Below are 25766 nucleotides of genomic sequence, written 5' to 3'. Positions count from 1 at the left end.
TGTAGAGAACTAAAGATGCTTGAAATCCAGCATAAGCCAGGAAAAAACCAGTCAAATCAAAAGTAATAGGTGAGAGAAAGAGTACGTCTGCATTTTCCAAACAACCTGTTTCCCTAATGATAGATGACAAGAAAATGACTCATTTCGTGTACATCACATCTGTAAATCCTCTCCTTTCTCACAAAACAGAGTTAGAATTGATGGCAAACTCTTTAACCAAGGAGAAAGCATGGATGGCAACCCTTTTGGTGCAATGGATATTTAATTATCACAAGGAAAGTCATATAACTACAAAAGATATGACTGAAAAACCCCACAAGGAATAATTTTATCTCCTTATAAGTAACTCATTCCAATGGAAGATGAAAATTCACATACCTCTGAGCAAGGAATAAATTATCATTTGAACAGGATTTGAGTCATTAAACTACTGTTCTACTCAGTAAAATGGGAACAGCACTACCTTTTTTTTCTTTTTTTTCTTTTTTTTTTTTTTTAATAATGCAAGCTCTTAAAATCTAGACAATTAGAACCCACTGCTGAAACAGGGAGAGGAATGCCGAGCCTGCAGCCATGCACGGGGTCTGTGATTTGAGACAGCAGTCCCACACTGTGTGGGCAGAAGCTGGGATATCACTGACGTGCCTCAGGAATTTTCCTGACAGAACCACAAGTACTAGGGAGCTCACGGAACCTCCACACAAGCACCAGCTAAGCAGGTGCTCTGGAATTCTCATCTCTGGATGTCAGAGTTCACACCTCACTAATAACTTTATAAGGCTCCAGACTGTAAATATCTGGAGTGGAGTACAGGCTGGGTGTAAATACGGGACACCCGTATTATTGAGCTCTCTCTGTTACCATCAGGAATACACAGTCCCGAAGAAAACATGGGATACCAGCCCGATCTTCCTTTCTGAAATAAACACATCTGCTTAGGGAAACACATTCAATGTCTTGTACAACCAAAATAGCATAATCATGTCATATTCTAGAAAAGAGAGAAGCATAAGAATGTGTCATTAGATTCTTCCCTTCTTCAGATATACACACACGCATACATGTATCCCCCCTTCACTTAATGAAACGAAGGAAACAAAAGAAAAAGGGCTATGGGACCACCACACATGCTGTTTCAACTTGCTAAACCAAAGAAGGATGAAACCTGGTCCTGTGTTGGTTCCTAAACCAACAAAAAGCGTGAGGCAGAGCCTTGCCTATATATCATTTTCCTTAAAGTAAGATTTGCAGGTCATCCAGTAGGACTTTTTGTATCTTATCCCTTCTGTTCTAGTAGAAAATGCCTAAAATATGCTACATAAGACAGCATAAACAAAAAGGGCTGGTAAAGAATTGTAAGAAGGAGAATACTCCCCTTCTCTGGTCTACTCCAGTTTCCAGGGCACGGCTTTTCCTTCAGTCTTGTTCTCAACCCAGTAGCCCTTCACTGGCCTCCATGGCACCCGTCTCCATGTAGAGCCAGGTCCCTTGGAAAAGTCCTTCCACCACCTCCAAGCTCCAGCCCTACACCCGTGTCCTGTGGCCGCCTCCCCGCCGTGACCGCACGCGCGGTCCCTCTGACAGCCAGAAATGTCTCCACCTGCAGACGGTCGCTGCCTTTCAGGGGAGGTATAATCTCTGTCTGCTGCTCAAACACCATCTCCGTGATCGTGAGTGTGGCAGCCAAGAAAGGCAGCCTTTCTCCCTCCTTTCATAGCTCAGATTTTCATCGGAATGTATATTAAACAAGGTGAAAGCAAAGCAAGCTAAAAGACAACCAAATGCATCTGTCACAGTTCTCAGCAAGCTCATCACACAGGTTCAGAGTCTAACTGATGTAAAACAGAGCAACACTACTGAATTGCTGGAACCACACTTATATCAAAGGGAAAATATAACTAATCGGATGAAATTAGCAATCTCTAATAGCATACGATTCACCACCCAAAAGTACTTTTAGATAACCTTTAGAAAAAGTTGTATGCTGAACTTTAAGTACCTTAGCTACCATAATAGTCTAAAACCAAGTGATAATTTGTAAGTTATTTTCCTTGGTTGAAAAACTAAGCAGAATAATACCTTCATCTAGTAGAATATTTCCATTTATTATGGCTTCCTGGTCCAGCACTACCTTTAAATAGCCACTTTTCCAACTAGGCTTAACTCTCAGTTCATCCAATACAGTTTTCTTTCTGAACGCACAGAGATATTTTTTACTCAGTTATAACACAGCTTAAAAAAAACCCCAACTTAAATTTATTGAAGTTTCAAGCTTTGAATACATTAAACCAGCAGCTATATTGCACAGTATCAGATACCTGTTTCCTACATAAACCATTTGTTACAATTTCATTCCACAGTCCAGAACCTGTACAATGACACTTAAATATCGATATAATTCCTTGAGAGTCTCACCTAGTCCTAACAAGTTAGTACAAGAAGTCAGGGACACTTCTGAGAAACAGGGTCCGTAGAAAGTCATCGCTGGGAGACGGAACGTGCTGGGTTTGTGTGTGTGGCTGGGAGGGCGGGTGCTGGGGAGATTTGGATTCCTACTGAAAGTCACGCTTCCTTCCCATTTTTCCGCAACTCCCCGCAAGCATTTTTCTTCAATCAAACCAAACCAGATGATTCTTCTTACCTGTATGTTTTGTAAAAGGGGCATCTCTTCAGGGGGACCTTAATCACGTGCTCCTGAAGGCCTACGAAAAGGACGCTCTGGCTGTGCAGAATCTGAAGGCTCCTGATGGGTTCTCGCTGACTTTTCGGCAGGAGCTCAATTTCTTCAAGCAGACAGCTGCTTGAAGTCTGGTTCATTGGGGCAAGTATTTTCTTAATGGTGCCATAGTCTGCAAAGGCAAGAGGAAAACGAGTTACTAGAAATCACGCTAGGAAATCCACCTGCTTGGTGTCATTCAGTAGACAAATCTTTGTCCCATGGCAGATGCTTTCAACGAAGCCTCAGAATGTGGGAGCACTTTGACTGAAGTTTCCTAAATTGCTTATAGTACGGTGAAGAGAACTTGAAAACAGCCATTAGAGTTTTCTATGTGATGCAATAAGGTAAAAAAATAATCGCATTAGGGCATATCAGACTTTACAGCAGCAGTCACTAGAAAACAAGCTTTCAAAGTCTGGTTATTATAAATGCACATTCACAGCAAAAGTTACTGATTTCAGTTTACCAGATTGTACTACACAATGTCTAAAGCAGTTTAAAAAGCAATAGAGTCCATCGCTGCCCCAGTCTGTTTTAAAATTCTGTGTGTTAAAAAGGATGGGGTTTAGATATGCATCACATTCATTTAAGAAAGCACACAGACGTGAATATCTGCAGGTCGTAAGTGAGTGTAGGTGGATATAACAACAAAAGGAGGCTACATCCCTTCTTACTTATCTGGATTTTGACCTCTGAAAAAATTGTATCTTTTAGCATTTGCTCTTCACTTCTATTCTTATGGTGATTTCTAAGCAGGCAGTTAAGCATCACAAATTGGTGTCAGATGACTGAGATTTCTCATTCACTCAGGCAAAGTTTTTAAATAATTTAAAAGTATCAAATAACACTTGTTCTGAACACAAAGGACCATGTTTTCACACTGATAAATATTTCAGGTAGGTGTCTGACCAAAACTTCATTATGGAATCTTCTACGTGCCAGCAATAGTGAATAGATCCAACACTGCAAACGCATACTGAGATCAGCTCGTACTCATGTGAAGTCTCAAAGGACTGTAACGGCTCTTGTGAGTCAGTGACAACTGAGAAAGAAAAGTTTGGGATGGTCTGTGGTGCACCCCGGTAAATGCTGGTTTGGCCGTTGCTCGCCCGAGGCCAGGGGTGGGCAGCTGCCAGCGCGGGGTGGCAGGACGCGTCTGCCCCCGCCTTGGCAGGAGCTGGTTTTAGCCGTGGCAGCGTTTGCCTGGAGCCTGTGTTGGCTCTGGGAGTGCCCGGGGCGGGGGGCTGGCACCCCTCTGCAGCCCCCCCCGGGCTATCGGGGCTGGGCGAGGGCAGCCGGCGGCTCCCGAACTCCGCCTGGGCAGTGGTGAGGGACGGCAAGGAAGCAACCTGAAGGAAATGCAAAAAACTAGCCTCAAGCAGACTCCAAAATCGAAGAGGAGATGAAGAACCCAAGACACGAATTAAATTCTTCTCCCCCCAGTCTTAAGACCTGGAGAAATAAGGGAAGGTGAAGCATAACACCAAATAACAGGGGGGAATTAGTTGGAAGTTATTGTATAAGATTTTAACCATATTATTGACAAAACTTAAATAATAGGGACTTAATTTTATTAGACAGTCAAAACTACTTAGATAAAATATAAATGCTTAGCTCGGCATACAAAGTGCATTCCCCTTCGTCCATAACAAGATGTTGATTGTTAAAGTCTTCTGACTGACCTCTCAATTCTTAATATAATCACTTCATATAACTGTTTAGATTTTCCTCCTTTCTTGGTATATAAACAATCTTGTCAGGATTTACTGCATGTAAGAGTATTTGTTACAAAAAAACCTTACATTAAAGGACAGCTTTCATCTTCATTAAAATTTAACATTTTGATATTAAAAAAAATTCTAATTTGACTATCACTTTTTTTTCCACACAACCTAAAATAGAATTATATTCAAACGTTAATTAAACCTTTGCCAAGAGTTAGATTTACCTCACAATTAAGCAATAACCAGCAAAACTGAAGTACATAACAAACAGTATTTCTGCTGGTGATTGCTGGATGCAAAATCTCAACTATAATTACAGCAAGTTTCAGGGTCAAAATATGGTCTGAGAAGTGCCCAGAAAAAAAAAAAAAAAAAAAAAGCAGCTGTGTTAGTCACCGAGTTAAAAAGCAAATTATTTTTTGGAGCACAGAAGCTGGAAAAATGTACTGAGGAAGAAAAGAAGAAGCAGTGAGATCATTTTACAGACATGAATGAATTGGTATCACTTTATAGATGAGTTAGCACAACTCTATATCACTTGTCTAACTGGCAGCCAACAGGTTCAGTATGATTCATGATATACTGCATTTGGCTTGCCATCTTTTTCCTGCATGAGACAAAAACCAGGTACACATGCAGCACGTGCTTCTTGTACAGATTAATATTTCTTCCTGCCACTGTGCCGGGTCTGACATCTGCAGACCGAGTCACTTGCTGTCACCTACCCCAAGATAAAAGAGAATTAAAAAGACATGACTGGAGACCTCCTTCCCCCACACCTACATACACATTTAATGTAGAAGTGTAGTTTTGGACAAGATAATAATTTGTATTTCTTTCCCCCTCACTAAAATTGTTTATTGTAGAGGGCAATATTACAGGATTTTTATGTTCAGGTCCATGACCTGGAAAATATGGTTACAACAGCATACTACCTTAGAATGAAATAAATATTCTCACGTTGAGAACTGCAGCACTAATGCCTTCCCCAGGACAGCTGTTATTGCTCTTGTTCTTCCTTCTTATCTTGGCATACAGTCTCCATTCCTCCCATTTCCTTTGCTTTCTTTCAGCATCTCCCAAACCATCCCTTTCCCACTTGTTGTCTAAGAGGATGAGTGCTCATACAGAAATGTCAAGTCATAAATGACCAGGCTTTAAGTGAAGAAGCATTGCCAGAGATCCAACCGATTATCAGGAAGAAACACTACTCTTCACAGCAGCAATGTGGGTCATATGCAAGTTCAGGGAAATGAATAAAATGTTATCTGAGATCTACCTCTGCCTCAGTGAGCTCTCCTACTTCTGACCTCCTATAACCTATCTCCTCTGTTTTAAATTCCTCCTGCCTATGACTCTGATTTTGCATGGACCACCTGGGAGCCCAAACTAGAGTGAGGATCTGTTCTTATTCTACAATTTTGGGGCAGACACAGACTGAATTGGTGGCTACATTCATCAGACTGTAGTACGTAGCAAGGGCATGTAGCTACTAACCTCCTCAAATTATACTAGTGTGTAGTACTGTGTATACCAGGATAACTTACAGTAGAAAAATCATAGCCCCTGCATCAGTACTTTCAAAAGCCAGGTGCTTTGCTCCAGTGTTTCCAATTCTTCTACGATGTGTGCAGCATTATACATCCAGCCTCCAGCAAAGACTGCAGATTTCCTAAAGAACTTGTAAAAGTCCCGTCCTCAAAAGTGATGTCTGTTCAGCCATTTTAACACCACAGTTGTAAAGCAAAATAAAGAGAGAAGCAGGGAAGGAAATGAGTCTTGAATACAGCTCTGGGACATGGAGGTTTTCAGACATGTCAAGATCTTTCCAGTGAATATTTACTTTATAATCTGACTGTCCACTTCTGTCAAGAAACAGCTAAGAAGAATAGTAAACACAGACCTTCCTAATGGATGTAACGTTATTGCCACGGACACAGGGTAAGTTTCAGTTTCATCACAAATGTCAAGGCTGGGACCAACAGCTATTCAAGAATTCAGATGAATGGCACCTTCACATCCTGAGCGTAAGCAAGACATGCTGGAGTAGATCCAGACACCTGACAGCTTTGGCTTAAGGACGACCGAGTACATACAGGAGTAGTAAAAGATAATGACATTGGCCAGAATGAGTAAATAGCCTGCTTTTTTAACGTAACCACAATACTTTTAAAGAGACTTGCAAAACCAGCAACTGAACGTTAGAAATCTAATCACCGTAAATGAAGATGAAAGAAAAATTCCAGTTTAAATATTACTGTGTAATGTGTAGGAGACTACGAAGAATAGAATGGAAAACCCGAGATGGAGTCGTAGAGAACAAGCTTGGAGGCAACAGTCTGTAATGAACAAAATGATGACGGGACAAAATCAAAAGATGATCTCTGAAACTGAAAAGCAATGTTTATGATGTAAATGGTATAAAGCATTTATTTAAGTATAAAGCATCCAGCAGTGGAGAACACTGCAAGAGTGTGGTTGAAATCATTACAGCACCTATGGTGACACCTGCAAAGGAAAACAGAAAATGAACGCACACACACACACAAAAATGGCAGATACAACCCACTAATAAACCTGTAATTTCTCGAGTTTCCTAACAGAAATAAGAACACTCAAAGAAACTGCAGCAATTTCTTGCTATGGAGAAGATTAAATAGTTACATGAGCTATTATGTTTACAAGATGTTGTTGCATTCTTCATGCAGAAACATCTTTAACAAATCATCCAAAATGAGGCCGTAACGAAGTAAGTTCATTTCACTTCTTTAAAAGAAGGGAAAAAACCTCTCCCCGTTCCTTTTGGAGAGGGAAATACTTTCAGTCTTAATTCTTGCCATATTTGACAGTGAAACAAAACCTAATTCAATCTTCATTTCATTGTAGTTTGGCGCAGTACCTAAGAGAGAGGGTTGGTCTCCAGAAAGCAGCTGAATCAGCACTAGAACACAGAATTCAAGTCAAGGTTTTCCAGAGGAGAAGCCTAGGGTATCATCTTTTGGTCAGCTTTCAAAAAAGTCACTGGTGCCTTCTAAACAAAAGAAACTGGTAATAGACTCAAATATATCCTCAGGCCAGCAGTACTCCTATATTTATGATTTTACAAGTTTTCCTGCACTGTCTGAGCACAACAAGGTCCCTCTTCAGATCTGAAAATCTCCTTGCATATATCAAGAAAACTCAAGGAACAGAAAAATCCTCTGCAAATTATAAACTAAGAACTGTCAAGGTATATAAGGGCCTTTTGCACTTTCCCCACAAAATATTGTTTAGAAAAGTAGATGAAAGAATGTGGTCAATAGGGAGAAAAGGGCAGCCAAGACAAGACACAGAAAATGGAAGCTAAAGCTAGATAAAAAGATTCACTGGCATCCTTCAAAATTTGTCTACATAATATTTTTTTTTTTTTTAAGAAAAGTTTAAAATTAATAGATGGCTATTTGTAAGTATCCATTTTAAAGTGTAGTTGAAATGGATACAAATTACATATTTTTACAAGGATTGTAATCCGAAATAGCCTTTGGAAAATTATATTCATTAGCTACTTTGATTTTGTCCATTATACAATGTTTTTGCATATTACTTGCTGTATACATTTTTTTTTTTTCCAGTGGGAAAAATTCAGACAGTATTAAGACTGTTGAAATTAAAGAAAAAAATCTTTTAATGTTAATTTTTTTGTAAATATTATCCATTTGTGTATATAAACAGTGTTTACATTAATCATATAACATTTGTATTAAACACCATAAAAACAGAAAAAACAAGATATCAGGGTTGTCTTCAAGGCAGAGGTCTTTCATAAGAATAAATTGAAATGCCAACAGAAAACTGATGTACAGAATGCGTAATAGTACAAAATCAAGGAAAGTGCAAGATGATTGATCAACATCCTGTCACTCCAAAAAAAATGCACCATCAGTATTTGCTTTCCTCCACCACGTGAACTGAAAGGACACGCTGCCGCAAAGCAGAAATGCGTTCGGTTAACAGCAGAAATTATTCCAATACCAGAAAGTGCTGGGTTGCATACGGGCTTTAGTGCGGTCAACACAGGAAAAAGGCACAGCAGCCTACAAAGGGAAAGCCCCGGACTTGTGATTTAGCAATCTGTGCAACATCAAAAAATATGCATATGGTACACAGAAGATGAGAGGATTTAAAACCTGCCCTTTTCTGCCCTTCCTAAAAATAGCTTTAAATTAGTTAAATCATCAGTAGGATACGGATAATTAAAGTCTTTGCTATAATCTGTTTTCCCATACGGGGGTGGGGTTCAATTTGGTTTAAAGCAAGGGCATATTTAGGAGATAAGATAATATAACAAGTCTCTGTAACTTAATTTATCTTTTACCTCCAGGTTTCTGAGATATGCATTTATAGTTGATTTACAGGAGTGGGTTTTTAATCATGCTACAGCCTAAAGGACAAGTGAAAGACTGAGCTTCAACACTTCTGCTTTAAACTAAAAACATATTATAGGTAAATGTAGTAGTTCTACAATGATACTGAAAACAAGAATAATATTTGATTTTAAAATTCCCACCCTAACTTACAGAGTTTTACTTTAAATATTTTCATATTTTTAAATGTATGTTCATTCCTTCTTTGGCAAAAAAAAAAAAGTGAACCTCAAAGTGAATATGGAATTCTGATGCTTCATCAAGGCATAAACTGAAATATTTTTCAATTTTTATTTTGAAAGCTGTTTTACATGTCCATAGTTTGTCTCTCCATTTGAAATTAAACCACTGTTTGAACAATCTGGTCAGTGTGCTATTTAATTTGTTCTTTTTCTCTACTTTTAATATATTTCTGGTGTAATAAAATACACATGAAGTGATTTTTCTACAAGTTTCAGTCAAAAATGGAGGTTAAAAATCTGAACACATTCTGTTTTGCAGCCTTGATAGAGAATAAAAACTATGATAAGCTCATGAAGAATTTCAACAATAAACTACTGTGATTGCCTTGCCATTACAGCTCATTATCATCATGATGATAACAGAAATACAGATATAAAGCACATTTATTAGATCAAAAAGGCAATTATGTAACTATATAACAAAATCCTCTAACAAATATTGTAGCTGGAAATGCAAAAATAATTTTGTTGCATTTCCCCAAGAAATATAAATTGTTCCACTCTGGTAATATGGCAACGTATTTTTAAAGACTAAATAGGCTAAACAAAATGTTGGTTACCCTCTGTGCCATCACTTACCCACGGGAAATACAAAAGCTTAAGCTCTCCCATAAATAGGTATCTTAATTTTCCTTACTCCATCAAAGCTGTTAGAGAAAAAAGTATTCAAGCAACCTGGAAAACTCACAAATCACTGCTCATGGACATTTAATTAAATTTCAGTAAATTAAATTAACTGAAGAAACAGTAATCCATGTGACAAACTTGGTACTATAAAAGCTAGTATTAATATCACGGAAAAACTGAACAAAAATAAATACTATTTGGTTCCTGTCACCTGCAGAAAATATACACAAACCTCCACGAAGTGAGCCTCCCCTAACTGAAGATCTTAGATTACCCAGATATTTTTTACAGTTGCAAAACTGCAAAACAGCTAAAAATCTACATAATCTACCAAGTGAGCTATAATTTTAGCTGAATCATTACAGCACCATCAATGTATCTAAAGAAACTGGACTTTATAAGTAGAACAAGAGATGTTTGAGCTGAAAAAAAAAAAAAAAAAAAGCTACATTCTGGGGCCTGAGAAATCTTGCAGCTTGTTCATGTGAGACCTTAGCCCAAAATGGTGAGTATGTTTGGTTTTGGAGTTTTTGGCCCCATGTGAAGTAAATACAAAACCCGGTCCTTCCTAGTTCTAGGTCTACTCCAGAAAGGAAAACAGGGGGGTTGGTTTTTTTTTTTATGATCCCATAATTTAAATCAAATCATTCTCTCTCCATGCCCAAATTCAAAGGGCTTTAGATTTCAGAGGTTGTTTACGTATTTCTGCTATTGCTGGAGAGAAACAATAATCTAAGAATCCTTTGCCACATGAAAATATTATTCTCTGGATAAGGCCCCTAGTATTTCTGCAATATGGTTTTGCTTTGTTTTTCAATTCGTGGATGCAGCAACAGCAGTTTTGAAAGGCAGTCTATAAAAAGCAAGCACACGCAATGTTTTAGATTTGCCTTTATCTTTGGCTCTTTAACCTTATTCTGTCTGTCCTATTACATTTCAAGTAAATATTGATGTGCTTCCTTACAGTATTGGAAATTAATTTGATTTAAAGCTGAAATGTTGATAATGTCTGTCAATAAAGAAGGTATGATGGCCTATTACAGGTCCCTAGACTTTTATGCAGGAGAGATAATTTAACTCATTTGTCAACTATGAAGAAAGTGAGAGGTACAATTTCAGCCACAATCTATTTGCGTACCTTCTGAAATGATTAGCAAGCTTCTTAATGCCCTAGTGGCTATGTCAAGAGAAATTAAGTTGTACCTCTGCAACTTGAGGAGTTTCTCATGGCTATATGTCAAAATTTAATATGTAGTTATTTTATGAAGAGAATGGGCTTTCCTTTCTACAGAGGAATTAGAACTATTGATTCAAAGACTCTTTTGAACAAAGATGTGCTGATCGAGATATTAGTTATTCCAAAATAAGGAGCTTTCTTGCTTTCTTCCAAACTATGTGTCTGGTAGGAAAGAAAGAACATGCATATTAATGACAAACACAACCCAACAATTATTGAAAAATAAACTCACGCCCAGCTTCCTCCCCACCCCCAACCCTCCCCCCCGCAAAAAAAAAAAAAAAAAAAAAAAAAAACCAAACCAAAACAAAACAACAAACCAACCCAAACCAAACAAACATTAGTTTCTATTTTCAAATGCAACAGTTTTGGAATGTATCTATCAATGGAAATGAGGACAACCACCATCTCAATCCTCTACTGTTTTCCAGAGAAAGATTTTTAAACACACTGCATTCTTTAGAGCACTTCTATTCCCTGTAGTCTTAATTCCTGTGTGTTATAATATCTCATAAATATCAAGGACATATTCAATTCGCAGTTGAATCAGCAAAGGCTTATGCCAGTAACTACCATGCAAAGAGTTAAATACCTGACTCAATACAGAAAATATCTACCCCTCCTTAATGTACAACAGATTATAAATTGGTACAATTAGGGTTTCCACTAGCAGGGCTTCCTATGAATCAAAAAGGTATTATATTTTAGAAAATAGTGCAATTTGTGTACCAACCCTCAGTGGGTGTTTCGTGCCTCAAATTGGAATTTAAATCCAGCTCCAGCCAAACTAATTCAAAAATCATTCAAATAGAGAATTCAACTTCTAAAGGGAAGTTCAGATTTATTTGAGTCTAAAATGCAAAGCAACTAGCAGCTAACCCAAAGCAGCATGCCTTTCTTGAAAGACTATTTCTACAAACTTGAAGCTGCAAACTCCTAAAAACAAAATCATTTTTTTTTTCTGCTTTCCCCTTGAACTTTTCTAGACGTTTAAGCAAAAACCCATACTAAATAACAAAACACATGCTGAATTTACTTGTCTCAGCCTCCACATCAATTAGGTCTGTTTACTTCACAAAGAAAATCAAACTAAATCACGCCTTTTTCCCAGCTCGTTAGATTTAAGCTCATATACACTAGTGGCAAATTTTTACCCTCCCTAGATCTAGAACAGATGTTTCTTCCTGTTTGACAAAGGAAACAAAGTAATTTCAACAACTCAGAATGTCTGTATTTTTCATAAATTATGCTCACAATGCACTCCTTCATTTATGACTTCTATTTTCAATCTTATACAAGATTTTCAGCTTGCCAAAGGTGTGGCTGAGAGATAAGATACAAGTTCATAACATTTTGTCTGATCTGGAGGAGATGAATCTATCCATGACAGTCTGCACACTCAACTTAGTCATAAGTAATACGTATCTTCGGATTACCTATAAGCAAAAGCTGTATCAGCCACAGTTCCTTAACAGGTTATAGTTCAGAAAAACTCACTTACTAATATTTCAATCTGTGGTACATGACTTCTATTTATATGCCATAAAGTATTGGCTATTTTAAGACTTCTAATGATCTTTTATTTGCAATCTCATTTAATTAGTTTTCAATGATAAAAGGTTTAATAGAGAAATCGCTCTTATGATCCGCTTTGGAAGCTTGTGAGATCTGGGTTCAGTCGCCAGCCTTCTCTCTCTGAAGACTTCATGTGTGAAGCTGGTTTTCAGAACAGTAATATCATCTAAAGTGAAAAAAATTAACACTTGACACTTCAGTTTTTATAGGATTGTTTTATGGAACTGTAACAATATCTTAGTTTAGACACTTTAGCGGGTATCTTTCCTTACTGAAGGTTTTAAACTTCTTTTGTTATGCTGTTTTCTTGCACACTGACTTGATTTGCTGACAATTCTGAAACCAGTGACAGGCAGTTACCTTATTCTCCCTCTATGTGTAAGATAGTGCTGAACTAACGACAGAAAAGTCTCAGCTGGAGCCAAGAAAAATCATGAATGTGATTCTTCCGATGCGAATTTATGCCCTGCAAGCAATAGGTGCCTTCTGTGTCCTCGGGGAATTTCAGGGAACTTACTGCTTAATTAAAAAGGCACTGGAAAAATACTTCAATAGTCCTTGCACCAGGGAGAAAGACATCATCCCTCTGGCTGATTTCTCTACCTACTTGGCTTGTGAGCTGCTGTGTTCCCGCATCTGCAGGCCAGATGAACCTTGTGCTCTGCACGAAGATTAAAACACGGTCAGGGAGTGGAGCCGGGAGGGCTCCTCCCCACCCAAACCTGCCCTTCCTCTCCTGGATCAAGCATTCAACAAGGAATTGAAAAAGATGGCTTTGAAGTCTGGAGTCCGAGAGGAATGAAACCTCAGCTCTGCAGAGCCCGTAGGAGTGTCGCTACCATCCAGATCTCTGTATCAGCAGGCTGACCTTTCTCTCTCACGTTACCGTGTTCATTGCAGAAGATAACCTCGTGGAAGTGTATCGGATCTGCTCAAGGCATGGCTACGTGATCACGTCCCCGTACCAAGGATCATCATTTACATCCCGTTCAGAAAGTTATACTAAAATGTGAAAATTCAAACACATAGCAATACTTCAGAAACTAACGTTGGTTTGAGCAGAGAAGATATGCTAAAAACCACAGCATAAATTCTTCAGGGGAGGCTTGGGAACAGAAAATTGTTTCTCAGGACTTGGCAAACAGGTGACTGACAAGAATTTCAAGTTTGGCTCTAACATCTCACAGTCTTTCTCTTTTTCTTCCTCATAGAGGTATCAGGAAATCTCAGGTAAGCAATACAGATCAAGGCATGATTCATAACAACATTAAGCACAAAGTCCTTGATCTTACCAAGCAATAATCTCATTTTGAATTTGTATTTAATTTACCCAAGTTCTGTCTATCCAGTTACTCAGTAATAAAAAGTAATTACAAGGATCATGACAAATGAATTCAGCATCCTAAAACCATTCCATTATAACATTTTTTTTGTCTTGCATCAGACTGAAGTAACTTGGCATGTAAAAATGTACATTATTCCAGCTCAGAAAATGAATGCATTTCAGCAATGTCAGATTCAAAATGAAATAGAATATCAAGACCATGCTGGTGCATCAAACCTACAGCCAAAACAAATTGTATGTATGTATTGACTTTCATCATAGTTACTGTATTTGAATAAAACAGATCCTGCCAATATGCACATTAACCTGTGAGCATGTGCTATGAGGCTACCTTTACCAAGAATCCCAACAGATGTATTCAGAGGTCTCAAATATTTTGGTCCATTGGATATGAATTCTCCTTTTAAACGAACACATTATCATAAGAAAGACTTATGCAAGGATTGCTTAGGGCTGTACGTAAAATGAGCTATCTAGTTTGTACTTCCACACATAAATTAGGACAAATTAGGCTGCAGTTCAGATACAGGTAGTTGAGAAGAGTATGACTGGCAATGCTCTTTTATTCCCAAACATGAAAAAATTCTACTCCCTACGGACAGTTAGATGATAACTAAACAGATCCAATATCAAGAGCTACATGTGAATAACAACTATGCTAGATAATGCCCATTTGGCAGTATACTGTAATTACAGCCACTCTCATTGGCAACATCTAGCTTTTACTGTACTAAAAATCACACATACACCCACAAAACTGGAAGCCCTGAGGCAAAGAAGACACAAGAATTCTTATGGTTCTGAATGGGCAACGTTACACCTGTCAAGAGATACATAATTTTGAAACCCTGGATTCTGAAAAGAGAAAGAAATAAATCTACAAGGTTGCTACTGAGTAAGAAAATTCACAATGAAACAAACAAGTCTATATTAATTTCCCAGAAACTTCTCAGGAAAACATTCCATAGTTTTGGAGAGACCTTCTAAAATGTTTAATCAGTAGCTAGGACAGGACTTCTCAGATAGTGGACATGAGCACTTCTAACGAAATGCATAATCTCTCACTAAAGCAGTAGAGTAGATAATAAACATAGCTATTAATTGCAAGATGAAATGGTTCTTATGATTTAAGGCTTGCTATCTGACAAAGAGCAGCAGTGAAGAATGCTACAAAGGATAAAACAGCTCTTGAATACAGGCCCTGGATCCCTGCCAGCGTCCCAAAGTTGAGATGTATTAACTCTGATTGGATCTGACCGGACAGGGAGTGCTTACTGCTCCTATTATTTTTTATTGCCTTCCTTTGTGCCACCACAATAATAAATACCTTGTATTACCTAATGCACGTTATGACTATGATAGTATTTTCCCACTAAATTTTCCAGTGCCCAGATCAAAGAAGCACTTATATGCACGAGTGGGAGAAAACTACTTCTTAGATAATAACCCACAATAAACCTTGTGTGATTTCTTAGCTGAGTCATATGTGGCTGCTTTAATTGGAAGTGTCAGAAAGACAACTGACTACTGTACGGATCCAGAAGCATCACAAACTTGGCTGACCAGAGTGTTTCAGGGACCACCCTCTACTCAAACTCATTTGCAGTTTGCATAGTATATGACCCTGTATCTCAGTCCCTAGATGAGCCAAATAGGGTACATACATCCAGTACAAATCCAGTATGATCTGCATGGAACTCCAGCAGCAATTTCAGCATAAAGAACAGCTTTTGTTCAGAAATACAGTAGGAAAGAATGATGCCGATTTCTTTATAATCTAACATAAATTAGAAAGTAAGTAGACAAGAGACAGAAGTGAAATTAGGATTAGAGACATGAATTTAAAAACCTCTCACCAGAAGGTGTTCACCTTAGTACACTAGGACATTAAATCAGTTCTAGTCATAGAATATAAGTAATCATACTACACCATATTCTTTATATAGCAGTCTAGGAATCAGGACATCTGGCAATAACCAGGAAATCTCACACACCTCGTTAGCTTAAAATCAGCTCTTACCTCCTAGGCAAGTGATCTAACCACTGTGTTGGCTGTGGTCATGCCTATTCCTCCTCAAGTGTCCAGTTGTAGAACCAAATCTCCAATCTCATGGGATAAGAAAAAGGAATAAAAACTAGAAGATTCAATCTGTGGACAAGTGAGTCTCTGCTCCAAATATCACGACTGTTACCCAGTGACTTGATATAGTAAAATGCATATGGAACCTAATTATCTTTTTGTGAATCTGATTGCAGGTTACAGGATTCTTCACACAAAGGTCAAAATATTTGGAATAACACATCTTCACATTTTGATGACTCTTGTTAGTCACAGAACAAAGTAAATAAGGCATATCTTTATTGAGAAATTCTTCAGCTTAATGAAGATTCACGATGTCCTATGACCAGAGCTGGGCAAACACAAGGAAAAAAAAAAAATCCACAAATACTACTGGGGTAACCCCTCACTGACTACTAGTGGCACTGATTATATTTGCTTAGTTGTAAATATTTTGATTTATTGAGGTTTACTGGGAAAAAAAAGGCTGAAGAATGAAGAAGCTTATATATTTTCACAAAAACAGGAGTTCAGTAGAATATCCCATTTAACAGTTTTACCGATAGCTCATACTGAATATTGTACATAAAATATTATCATGCTTGTGAGCCAACTTTTTTTTTTTTTTTTCTTTTTTTTAGGGTGAAAGTTGATTATCATGTAGGTTTTGGAATTTTTGTATTTTGCCCCATGATTTAACTATTCCACTTTCTTCATTGGTTGGCAGGGGTTCATTGTGACACTCTTGTTCACCTTAAATGAAAGGCTTTTTAAAAGTAAAAGGCCTTGCAGAATATTCTAAAGATGTTCACCATGCCCAGCAACATGCCAAGTTATCTAATAATTTCTGAAAGGTTCTGATACAGTCAAGTCCTTCCAAAGGGAAGGCTTCCTCCCCACGCCTCAGAAAGAGTCCTGAGCGCTAATTGTACTCATGCAGGAGTTACACAGTTGGTTCAAAGGTCAAACTTTGCCCCAAGCCAAGACTAATTCCAATAGCTGTTTTCAAAATTAGGACCAAGCCTGCTGACTGGCACTGCACGCTACCAGGGGCAAAACAAGAGATTTCAATATGGGCTTAGATGCTAATACATAACTTAGCTTTGAAGACAGCAGGACAACACTGAGTACTGTGTAAGATACTTCTTTCACTTGCAGCTTCACATTCTGTGAATTAGAATTATCTAATAAGAAATGGAAGTAGGGGTTATCAAGTCTAGTTTCCCTGCAGAAAGAAGAGGTGATAGTCCCAAGAAAAAACTAGAAAGGAAGAAGGAAAGATTATTTGGCCGTTCTAAGTTTATAAGGTATTCAGACAGTATTTGAAAGCTCAGCATCACTGTGATGAAGAGGAGCTGGACTCTTCTTAATGGAAGGTTGGGACTTTGTCTCCAGCTCTTCACAATCTTTCCCTCCCTGGCTTGCACATTAGTCTTGCTCCCATGCAAGCAGAGCCAGCTATTCTTCAACCAGTAGCTGCTTCTTGCAGCAGTTCCAACTTCCAGTGGTGGCACAGAAGCGCACACACTGTATGTTCTTTAGACAATTATTTATAGTTTTTATCAGATAGAATTGGGCAATTACAAAGACATAATGATCATTTGTGAACAGAGAAAAAGGGCTTCTCCTACTTAAATTTGTCCCATGAGAGAGCAAAATACAAATGCCATCTACTTGCAGCAGGCAATTCATGAACGTGCTATCTAAAACACGAACAAACTACATAATCAAATATCAACAACAAACTAAGCAAAATCATGATTTACTTATGGGTTGACTGTAATAACAAAAAGTGAATACAAATAAGTGGTGGGTAATCTGTGAACCAAATAAAGGGCTAAGATTCTCATATAAATTACTGTCAATGAATAATTTAACAAGCTCTAGTTTGAGCCATCTATTTATTAAGAAAACTCTTCAGCAGTCTCCAACTGGAGCTGGCAGAATGATTTATATCTACACACAGCGGTAAAGCCAAGGGAAATAAGTAGTCCTGGACATTTTAAATGCTGGGTTTGATTCTCTAGAGCCCTACAGTAGCATTTATAACTACGTAGCCTGGACTTTAGACATGACCATTCTCATTTAGTGACATTTTAAAGCCACTTTGCCCAGTACAGGTGACACAATACACAAGGCAGTGGCAAATCAACACTTCTGATCTTAAATTACATATCAAACCAGATATGGTTTACACAATCCTTCTTTGTCTTTAGAGATATTCTACATGGAAAATAACATAAATATTCTAGCAGGAATATATAGCAAACATTCTTAGTATAGCACAAATGCCAAAATGAACATTAGACTCTTGAAGACAAAACCATGTCATCTTTTAAACCATTTTTAAAACTTCACAGCAAAACGTTTCCTGGAAAGATTAATAATATAAACAAAGCATTCAGCTACAGCTTTCCTTTATCAGGAGCATAGAATAAGGTTATTGATTTTACGATTTAGTGCTTGATTTTTTTAAGCAAATGTTCAAGATCACCATGTGGCTGTTAGGATTGCTGTCTTCCAACACGCACCAGTTTTAGACAGCAGAGTAGCTGATGACTGTCCTTGCTACCAGCCTCTTACAATGACATTGCATGAGGCCAGAAGGATAAGAAGTTTCAGGGAAGTAGTTTTGGAACTGTTGCGGGGATGCTTTACAACTGTGTAAAAGCACACTATGCCCTTGGCAAGGAAAGACACAAGAAACAAAGCAGTCATGTCTTCTGTTAGAAGAGAAATGGTTCTAAAAGGTGGCAACTGCCTGCCTCTGTATTTCTCCTGTTATCCATCTGCACTCTGATTTACCTGTTTCTCTGGTTTTGAACTAGAAAGTATTATTACATAAAAATAGACTACTTACTATCACACCTGACTTGTGACTCTGATTAGAACTACTTTGATCATTATTATTGTTATTGCATTTATACTGTAATTTCTAGATTAAAAGGGTGCTTCTCAAACTGAGGAAAAGTCTATAGCTCCTCTCTACAAAAATTATCTGCAGATTACTTCAAATCACCTCAACACACTTGAGATAATACTGTCAGAAATAGCACCAAATTGAAAAAAAATGCAGTCAATTTAATTTTTGTTCTCCCTTCACCATGTGTGAAATGCATATAAGCATATACTTTTGCTTATAATTTTAAGGTTGGTAACTGCACACGTACTACATGTATTATGACACCATGCACATTAAATTGTGAAAGCTGCACACTTTGATCAGAAGCTGTAGTGTGCCAGGACAATGACAATATTTCATCTGAGATTTCTTAGCAAAACACGTACACAACTTTTTTTCTTGTTAAGACCTTGGGTTGTTCCATAGCAAAAAGTGCAGTGTACTGATTACAAAAACAAGAGGAAAAAGAACAGTAACAAAAATCACAGAAGAATCAAATCATGCACTATTTTGCATCAATTTACTCCCCTATAGTAAGACAAACAGAAGAAATACAAACCGTTTTGATAGCACTGAGCTTCATGCATACTTTCAAATCTGTTCATGAGGTTGGGACTACATTCTGGATAATCTACAGCATCAGGGCTTCATGAGAAAAATGTTACATTTGTGGAGATTTACTACTTGTTATAAACCTTCTAAAGGCAAATGTATGAAAAATCCATCTGCATTTCCAAAAAATGCCTTTTGAAATTTTTTTTTGTGAATCCTCTCCACTTCTTCATAATATTTGCTCTATGTGATTCATCAGAATTATTTTTATCATTATTCTCTGCATTGCTACCTGTAATTCTGAGGTGTTAAGAGGGAAGAAAAACACTTTCTAGAATTCCTTGGAAAGGGAAGTTCAAAACTTGTTGTAACATCCTCCAGTCACCTTTAAGCCTCAGATAAAACCTGGCTTTATGGCATAAAAATTCAGGTTCAGTTCAGTGAACAACCCACTCAGAGACATGCAATGTAGGCAACAATAAATCTTTCTTCAGGTTTCATATGCTCTTTGTAAGTCAGCCATACCCCAATTTCATCAATGCTAAACTATAAATCCCAATAAGCAAGATCCACCACTAGGCATACACTGTTTCAACTCAGAATATAGAGGGGACATACTCTATCCACAGAGGGGACATACTCTGTCCAGTGGTACTGAAGAAGAGAGAAAACATGAGAGTTTTTTCACTAAAGTCATTCTTAAAACATATGGCCTTAAAGTGTCTTTTCAGACAGTGCAAATATTACCATTTCTGAACTCCCAAGAAACAGCAACAAGAAACATCTTTCAAAATACTCTCAAAATAGACACCATACCAAATAGTTTTCTTGTTCATTCTAATAAATCAATCGATTTTGCAACAATCCTCTAAATAAGGGCTACTTCCTCTTGCACTATCCTGTTTTTTGAAAAAGTCTTTGAAAACCTTTTGATATTGGTGAAGTTTTTAACCATGGAACATCTAGGTATTTAAAATTAAAGGGAGAAATAAAAGGGAGAAAAAATGGGAGAGGGACAAAAGGGAGGGAAACAAAACTATGACATATATTTTGCTTGGATTTTTTTCTAATGGAGAAGTCTTTTAAACTTGAAAAGGTATCAGAATACTGGGTTTTTTCTTTCTTGCTCTACTTTTAACTTATTATAGATGATTTTTAGTTCAGAACTTCTGTGAATGCTTTCTTGGACTTTCCTTTCTGAATCACCAAAAATTGTTTCAGGGACTTCTGCCTGCCTAAAGCCAGCAGCACCGTGCTAGCTCTAAGCAACCCAAAATGTGCAGGAATTGATATATCCCGTCATTCTGAGTTAGAAGTCAGTGCAGTGAAAGATTAAGATGTGTTTCCAAAGTACTAAAGTATATTTTTGATACGAGCAGTAGCTGTTAAATCCCAGCACATCAGAATCTCCTAGCAGAATGATGACTTGGCAAAGGTTTAGGAAATGAAGACTGCGACTGCTGACACAGCAGATTAATGTATTTGTTTGCTTACTCCCAGTCTCTCCTCAAGTAATATTGTATCTATTTAAAGTTTAACGAAATCAGATTACACCTCTATACTGTCAGGATTATTCTCCTCGGTAATATTTGTATTCTAATAACAGGGTGGATAGGTAAATGAATGTGAGGGGAGGAAGAGAGAATTTTCTCTTAACTACTGCCCATCTGCTTCAAAGAATGGGATTTTTTGCTTTGAGTAACAAAGACAGCAGAGCTTTAATTTGTATTCAACCCAATCTATATGGCCACCTGTCCACTGAATCAGCTTTGTGCATTTCAAAAGACAATTTTTGTAAGAATGTTGTAATGAATTATAACTACAAAAGTTATGCAGAGTACATGTCACACAGCATGGGTTGGATCCATCCTGCTTTACACCACTAGATGCAAATTGCTTACTGCCTGTCCTTATGTTAGAGTTGAATGCACTTTCCTTTTGGCAGGAGAAAGTACAATGACATCTATTATCGCAGGGTTGAGTAAAAATGTAATTTAGCCCAGCCAGTTTGCACATTGTACCGGCATATGAAAGACACAGGATAATTTAGGTTGGAAGGGACATCGGGAGGTTTTAAGTCCAACCTTGCACTCAAAGGACAGACTGGGTTGCTGTCTGGTCTTTAAATAAACTCTGATGATGGGAACTGCACAACCTGTCTGGGAAATCTGATCCACTGCTTGACTGTCCTCGGAGTGAAAAAGTTTTCCTTTATATCTAGGCTGAAACTCTCTGTCCATTGTCTTTTGTCTTCCCAGCACGCATCACTGTGAAGACTCTGGCTCCGTTTGCCATGTGAACTCCCTGTAGGTATTTGCAGGCTGTTGCTAGGGCCCCTGTGAAGCCTTCTCTCCTCTAGGATGAATGGTGCCAGCTCCCTCCGCTTCTCCTCCTAGGACATGGTGCCCCGGTCTCCAACAGAAGGTGGCCCTCCACTGAATTTGCTCCAGTTTATCAATGTCCTTCTTGTACTGGGGGGAGGCTAAAACTGTATGTGGTCTAAAGTGTGTTGAGTGTATGGGGATAAGCTTGTACCTTGCTCTACTGGCTGCGTTCCTGCTAATACAGCCCAAGACACTGTCGCCCTTCTTTGCATCAAGGGCATGATCTACCAAAGTCCCCTTCAGCAGAGCTGTTTCCTAGACAGCCAGTGCCCAACCTCAATCACTGCACTGAGTGAGTCTTTCCCAAATTTGGGACTTCCTATCTGCACCTGTTGAATTTCATGAGGTTCTTGCTAGCCCATCCCTCCAGCATGTCCCAAGTACTCTGGACGGCAGCGCTATCCTCCAGTGTAACTGCTGGTACCCCAGCCTGGTGTCAGCTCTGCACCGGCTGGACTACACACTTGTTGCCTCCTCTAGGTCATCGATTAAAATGTTAAACAGGATATTACTCAGCTCCTTACCACTTGTATACATCCCATTAACAACTACCCTCTGAGCCTGACATCCAACTGGGTTTTATACATCCAGCTGACCATCCATACAGACCATACATCTTAATTTGAATATATTAATATTGTGAGAGACAGTATTAAAAGTCTTGCTAAAGTTCTCTCTCCTCATGCACAAATCTAGTTGTTTCACCATAGAAAGTAATCAGGTTGGTCAGGTGTGATTTACCCTTGGGACATCCATGCTGAATGTTCCCAATCACCTTCTCCATTACTTGCCCACAGAAGCATGCTCCAATAATGTGTGCTCCTTGATTTTCCCAGGGACTGAAGGCAGGCCAGCCTGTTGTTCCCCAGATCGTTTCATTGGGGTTTTTTTTTGAAGATGGAGCATTGTGGCAAAAATTTATCTCCAAATTTAATTTGCTACCACTTTCAATAATGCAAGTAAATTGAATCAGAAAAGATACGATAATGATAACCTCTCTCAGTCTGGTAGCAACTGCAACCCCACTCTTCCACCTCTCCCAAACATACACATGCTTTATGGTGTTAGGAGCTTGGGGTAGATGACGCTGTATGCAGGAGTAAGGCTGAACACTGGAGGAATTCAGTACTACAAAACTTGGTCTGCTTCCAAAGTTATTGTTTATTTTCAAAGTTAAGGCCACTGCCTTTTAGTTTCTGTTGTTTACAGAAGCAGTGGTGTTTTCTCAGTAAAATTTTATCACATGCAGTTGAGGATGCAAGCCTCAATGCTAACTGCTCCATAGCTTCTACGCAAGCAAATAGAGGACTATGAAGAACTAAGATTCTGCATCATTACCAATATCATGAAATTAAAATTATAACTTGCACCCCAAAGAAGGTAAAATACTGCCTTTCTTCTCAAGTCGTAAGATGTTAAGTAAATGACACTATGTAATTTGGTATATTGTGGGATTTTTAAACTACCCTTACGTATTGTATATATGGTATTTGAATATAAACAAATGGTAATTTCAAAATCTACCAAAAGGTATTTTTTTCTGAAAAGTGAATATTAATATTTCTTGGAAAATAAAATTTATTATCTACAGTCAACTGGGGTGGGGGGAGGATAAGGAATGGCAGAATCCACAAAATCCACTGTGATTCAGTGAAATAGAATTGGCTATTTCAAGAAAACTTAAAGAACACAATAATGTTACCTGGTTTTTTTTAATCATAGGGTATCTCACACTTATAAAAACATACACTGTCCAAATACATGAAAGCATGTGCTGGAGTCTGACTAAAGATCCAGCTAAGGTAGAATCCTACTTCCATGAACGACCAAAACCAGAGGTACAGAGAAGAATGAAAGTTTTAGATCCTCACTTACTGAATCAAATATAAAATGTTAACACAGTAAGGAAACCTAAAAACTGAATACAATCAGAATTATGACAAATGACATCATTCTTGGTGCTGCCATTATAATGTAAGTATCCCACAATGCAGTGATAGTTACTTCATATAAAACCAATTCAGGACATGTTTCTGTAATTCAGTTTCTGTCAGGAGACTTCTACAATACAAACACCATTTAGTATTGGCATGATTTCACTTAAAATGTTGATTTACTGAACAGTGGACTGTTTTGATGCGAATTGGTCAAATCCAAGCACTGTTTTGACCTATTAAAAGCTTTTATATTACTGACTATCTTTCAAGGAGCACAATGAGAAAGCTACTAGGATAATATGCAAAGAAATAGTCTCACCTGAATGCGTCAAATTACTATAAATTTTCTTTAGACTCAAAAGAAACAATCTTCTCTGAAAAAATGGTATCATTATTTCAAGGGAAAATTAAATTATATATCGAATCACGATACGTATTTTTCTTGGGCTCTTTATAAATGATAAGTTATTGAGTATACCATTTTCATTAGTAAATCATAATTTTACTAATTAAAAGGATCGATCCAGTTTCTACTGTATCAATTACAATTTTGAAATTTATTTCATTGATTGCAAGATCAAATAACACGATTAGGGTTTCTTTTCCTCTTGTTGGTCAACAGATTCTTTCCCTAAATTTATCACGTTTGGTGCCTACTCAATGTGAGACAAACGATGCACATTAAGAAACCATTGCTTTGATGAGCTATCCCCTAATGATGTGCGTAGGACTACCCTAAGTTTTACACCATGAAGCTCTAAACACGTTATTCCGTTATTCTGACCTTGCACTTCAGTCTCAGCTTGGGACATCCTTGTTCTGCAGAAACTGTTCTCTCACACCCTCTCTATTTTTAAGAGGCTTGCAATTTTGAGCCAACAAAGGAGTATTTCTAACCAAGGCAATTTGAGGTGGAGGATTATTTTTCTTTCATTGATAAACTCACACATAAATGGGAAAATGATAAGGCAGGGTGTAAAAAACTGCCTAATGAATGACTTAGATTGAAAGGAAAGGTAAAATATTTGTGAGCAAAAAAAAGTTAGAAACAGCAACAGAAGTAATTGTATTTACTGTCTGTAAAGTTACTTCTACCTCAGAGGATCCTAAACCATCTTATCCTGGGCCACACTGTACCCTGAACTACATAAAAAGAATAAAAGACAGAGAAACTTATGAAGTCCTCTTTGTAGAATTTCCAACTGTTCGCTCCCTTAAGAGCATGTAGGCTTCCTACCTTCAAAGGAGAATAGGAAACAGACACTAAAATTTGAGTTCACAATATAATATAAACAGAGACACTGCAAACTGCTGAATTCATCTACTCAGAAAAGGCAGAAGGTAGAGTTAATGCTGTCAAAGGGGAAAAGCTGTTGTTCAAGGTGCAGTATATATATTTCCTAACTGAGTTGCAGAACATTAGAACTCACAGACCTCATAAACTTTTGCAGTTATCACAGCAATGCAGAGCTCATACCTGTGGCAAGATAGATGATATGGAAAAGCATGTCCTTGCCCTGCACGACATCCACAACCACATGGGAAAATCGGCTGTTGTCTTCCATGAAGTAAGGAATGGGAATAACTGGTTGAACAACCTCATGCATTAAGAAGAATTTTTGAGCATCCTGAAGGTTTCTCTCAGTCAGATTCACATACAAACCCTGGTCCATGGTGCCACACTGTAAACACAGAAAAATAACATTACTATATGCATCAACGATAGCAATAGGTCTACTCTCTGATTTACAGCACAAAAAAAAAAAAAAAAAAAAAAAAAAAAGAACACGAGTATATCTTGTAGGTACACTGTGGAATTCCTTCCACTTTCAGGTGTCCTCTTGGTGCTGACCAGACTGCCTACTCAGTGACCGAAGGAGCTCTGCTTTCCTGAGGCAGTACTACGGAGGCTCCCTAACGCTCAGCAGTATGGAAGGGTACCAGACTGACCACCACGAGTGGGCCACACTCCTGTTCTGCTATATCCTATGTTCACAGGGCAGGAAGGAGAAGGATTACCATCCAACAAACCACAGAGTTTTCTCGCTAATTTTCTCTAT

The 25766-nt window shown here is 38.0% G+C and overlaps 1 protein-coding gene across 7 annotated transcripts in view; it reads right to left on the bottom strand.

The window, feature by feature from the left end:
* SEMA5A (semaphorin 5A) overlaps positions 1–25766 on the bottom strand; it is a 498071-nt gene that overhangs the window by 99344 nt on the left and 372961 nt on the right. For all 7 annotated transcript variants that reach the window (XM_042806859.1, XM_042806857.1, XM_042806861.1 and 4 more), the window contains 2 exons: positions 25184–25388; positions 2642–2849 (listed from right to left, as the gene is read on the bottom strand). In XM_042806859.1, the coding sequence (XP_042662793.1) occupies positions 2642–2849; positions 25184–25388 (413 nt within the window). The remainder of the gene's footprint in view (positions 1–2641; positions 2850–25183; positions 25389–25766) is intronic.

The sequence above is a fragment of the Tyto alba genome, unplaced genomic scaffold (genome assembly GCF_018691265.1).
Source record: "Tyto alba isolate M040663 unplaced genomic scaffold, T.alba_DEE_v4.0 Super-Scaffold_48, whole genome shotgun sequence".
In the NCBI taxonomy this organism is placed as follows: domain Eukaryota; kingdom Metazoa; phylum Chordata; class Aves; order Strigiformes; family Tytonidae; genus Tyto; species Tyto alba.
The sequence above is the reverse complement of the archived record's forward strand: the minus strand, read 5'-3'. Positions and strand labels throughout refer to the sequence as shown.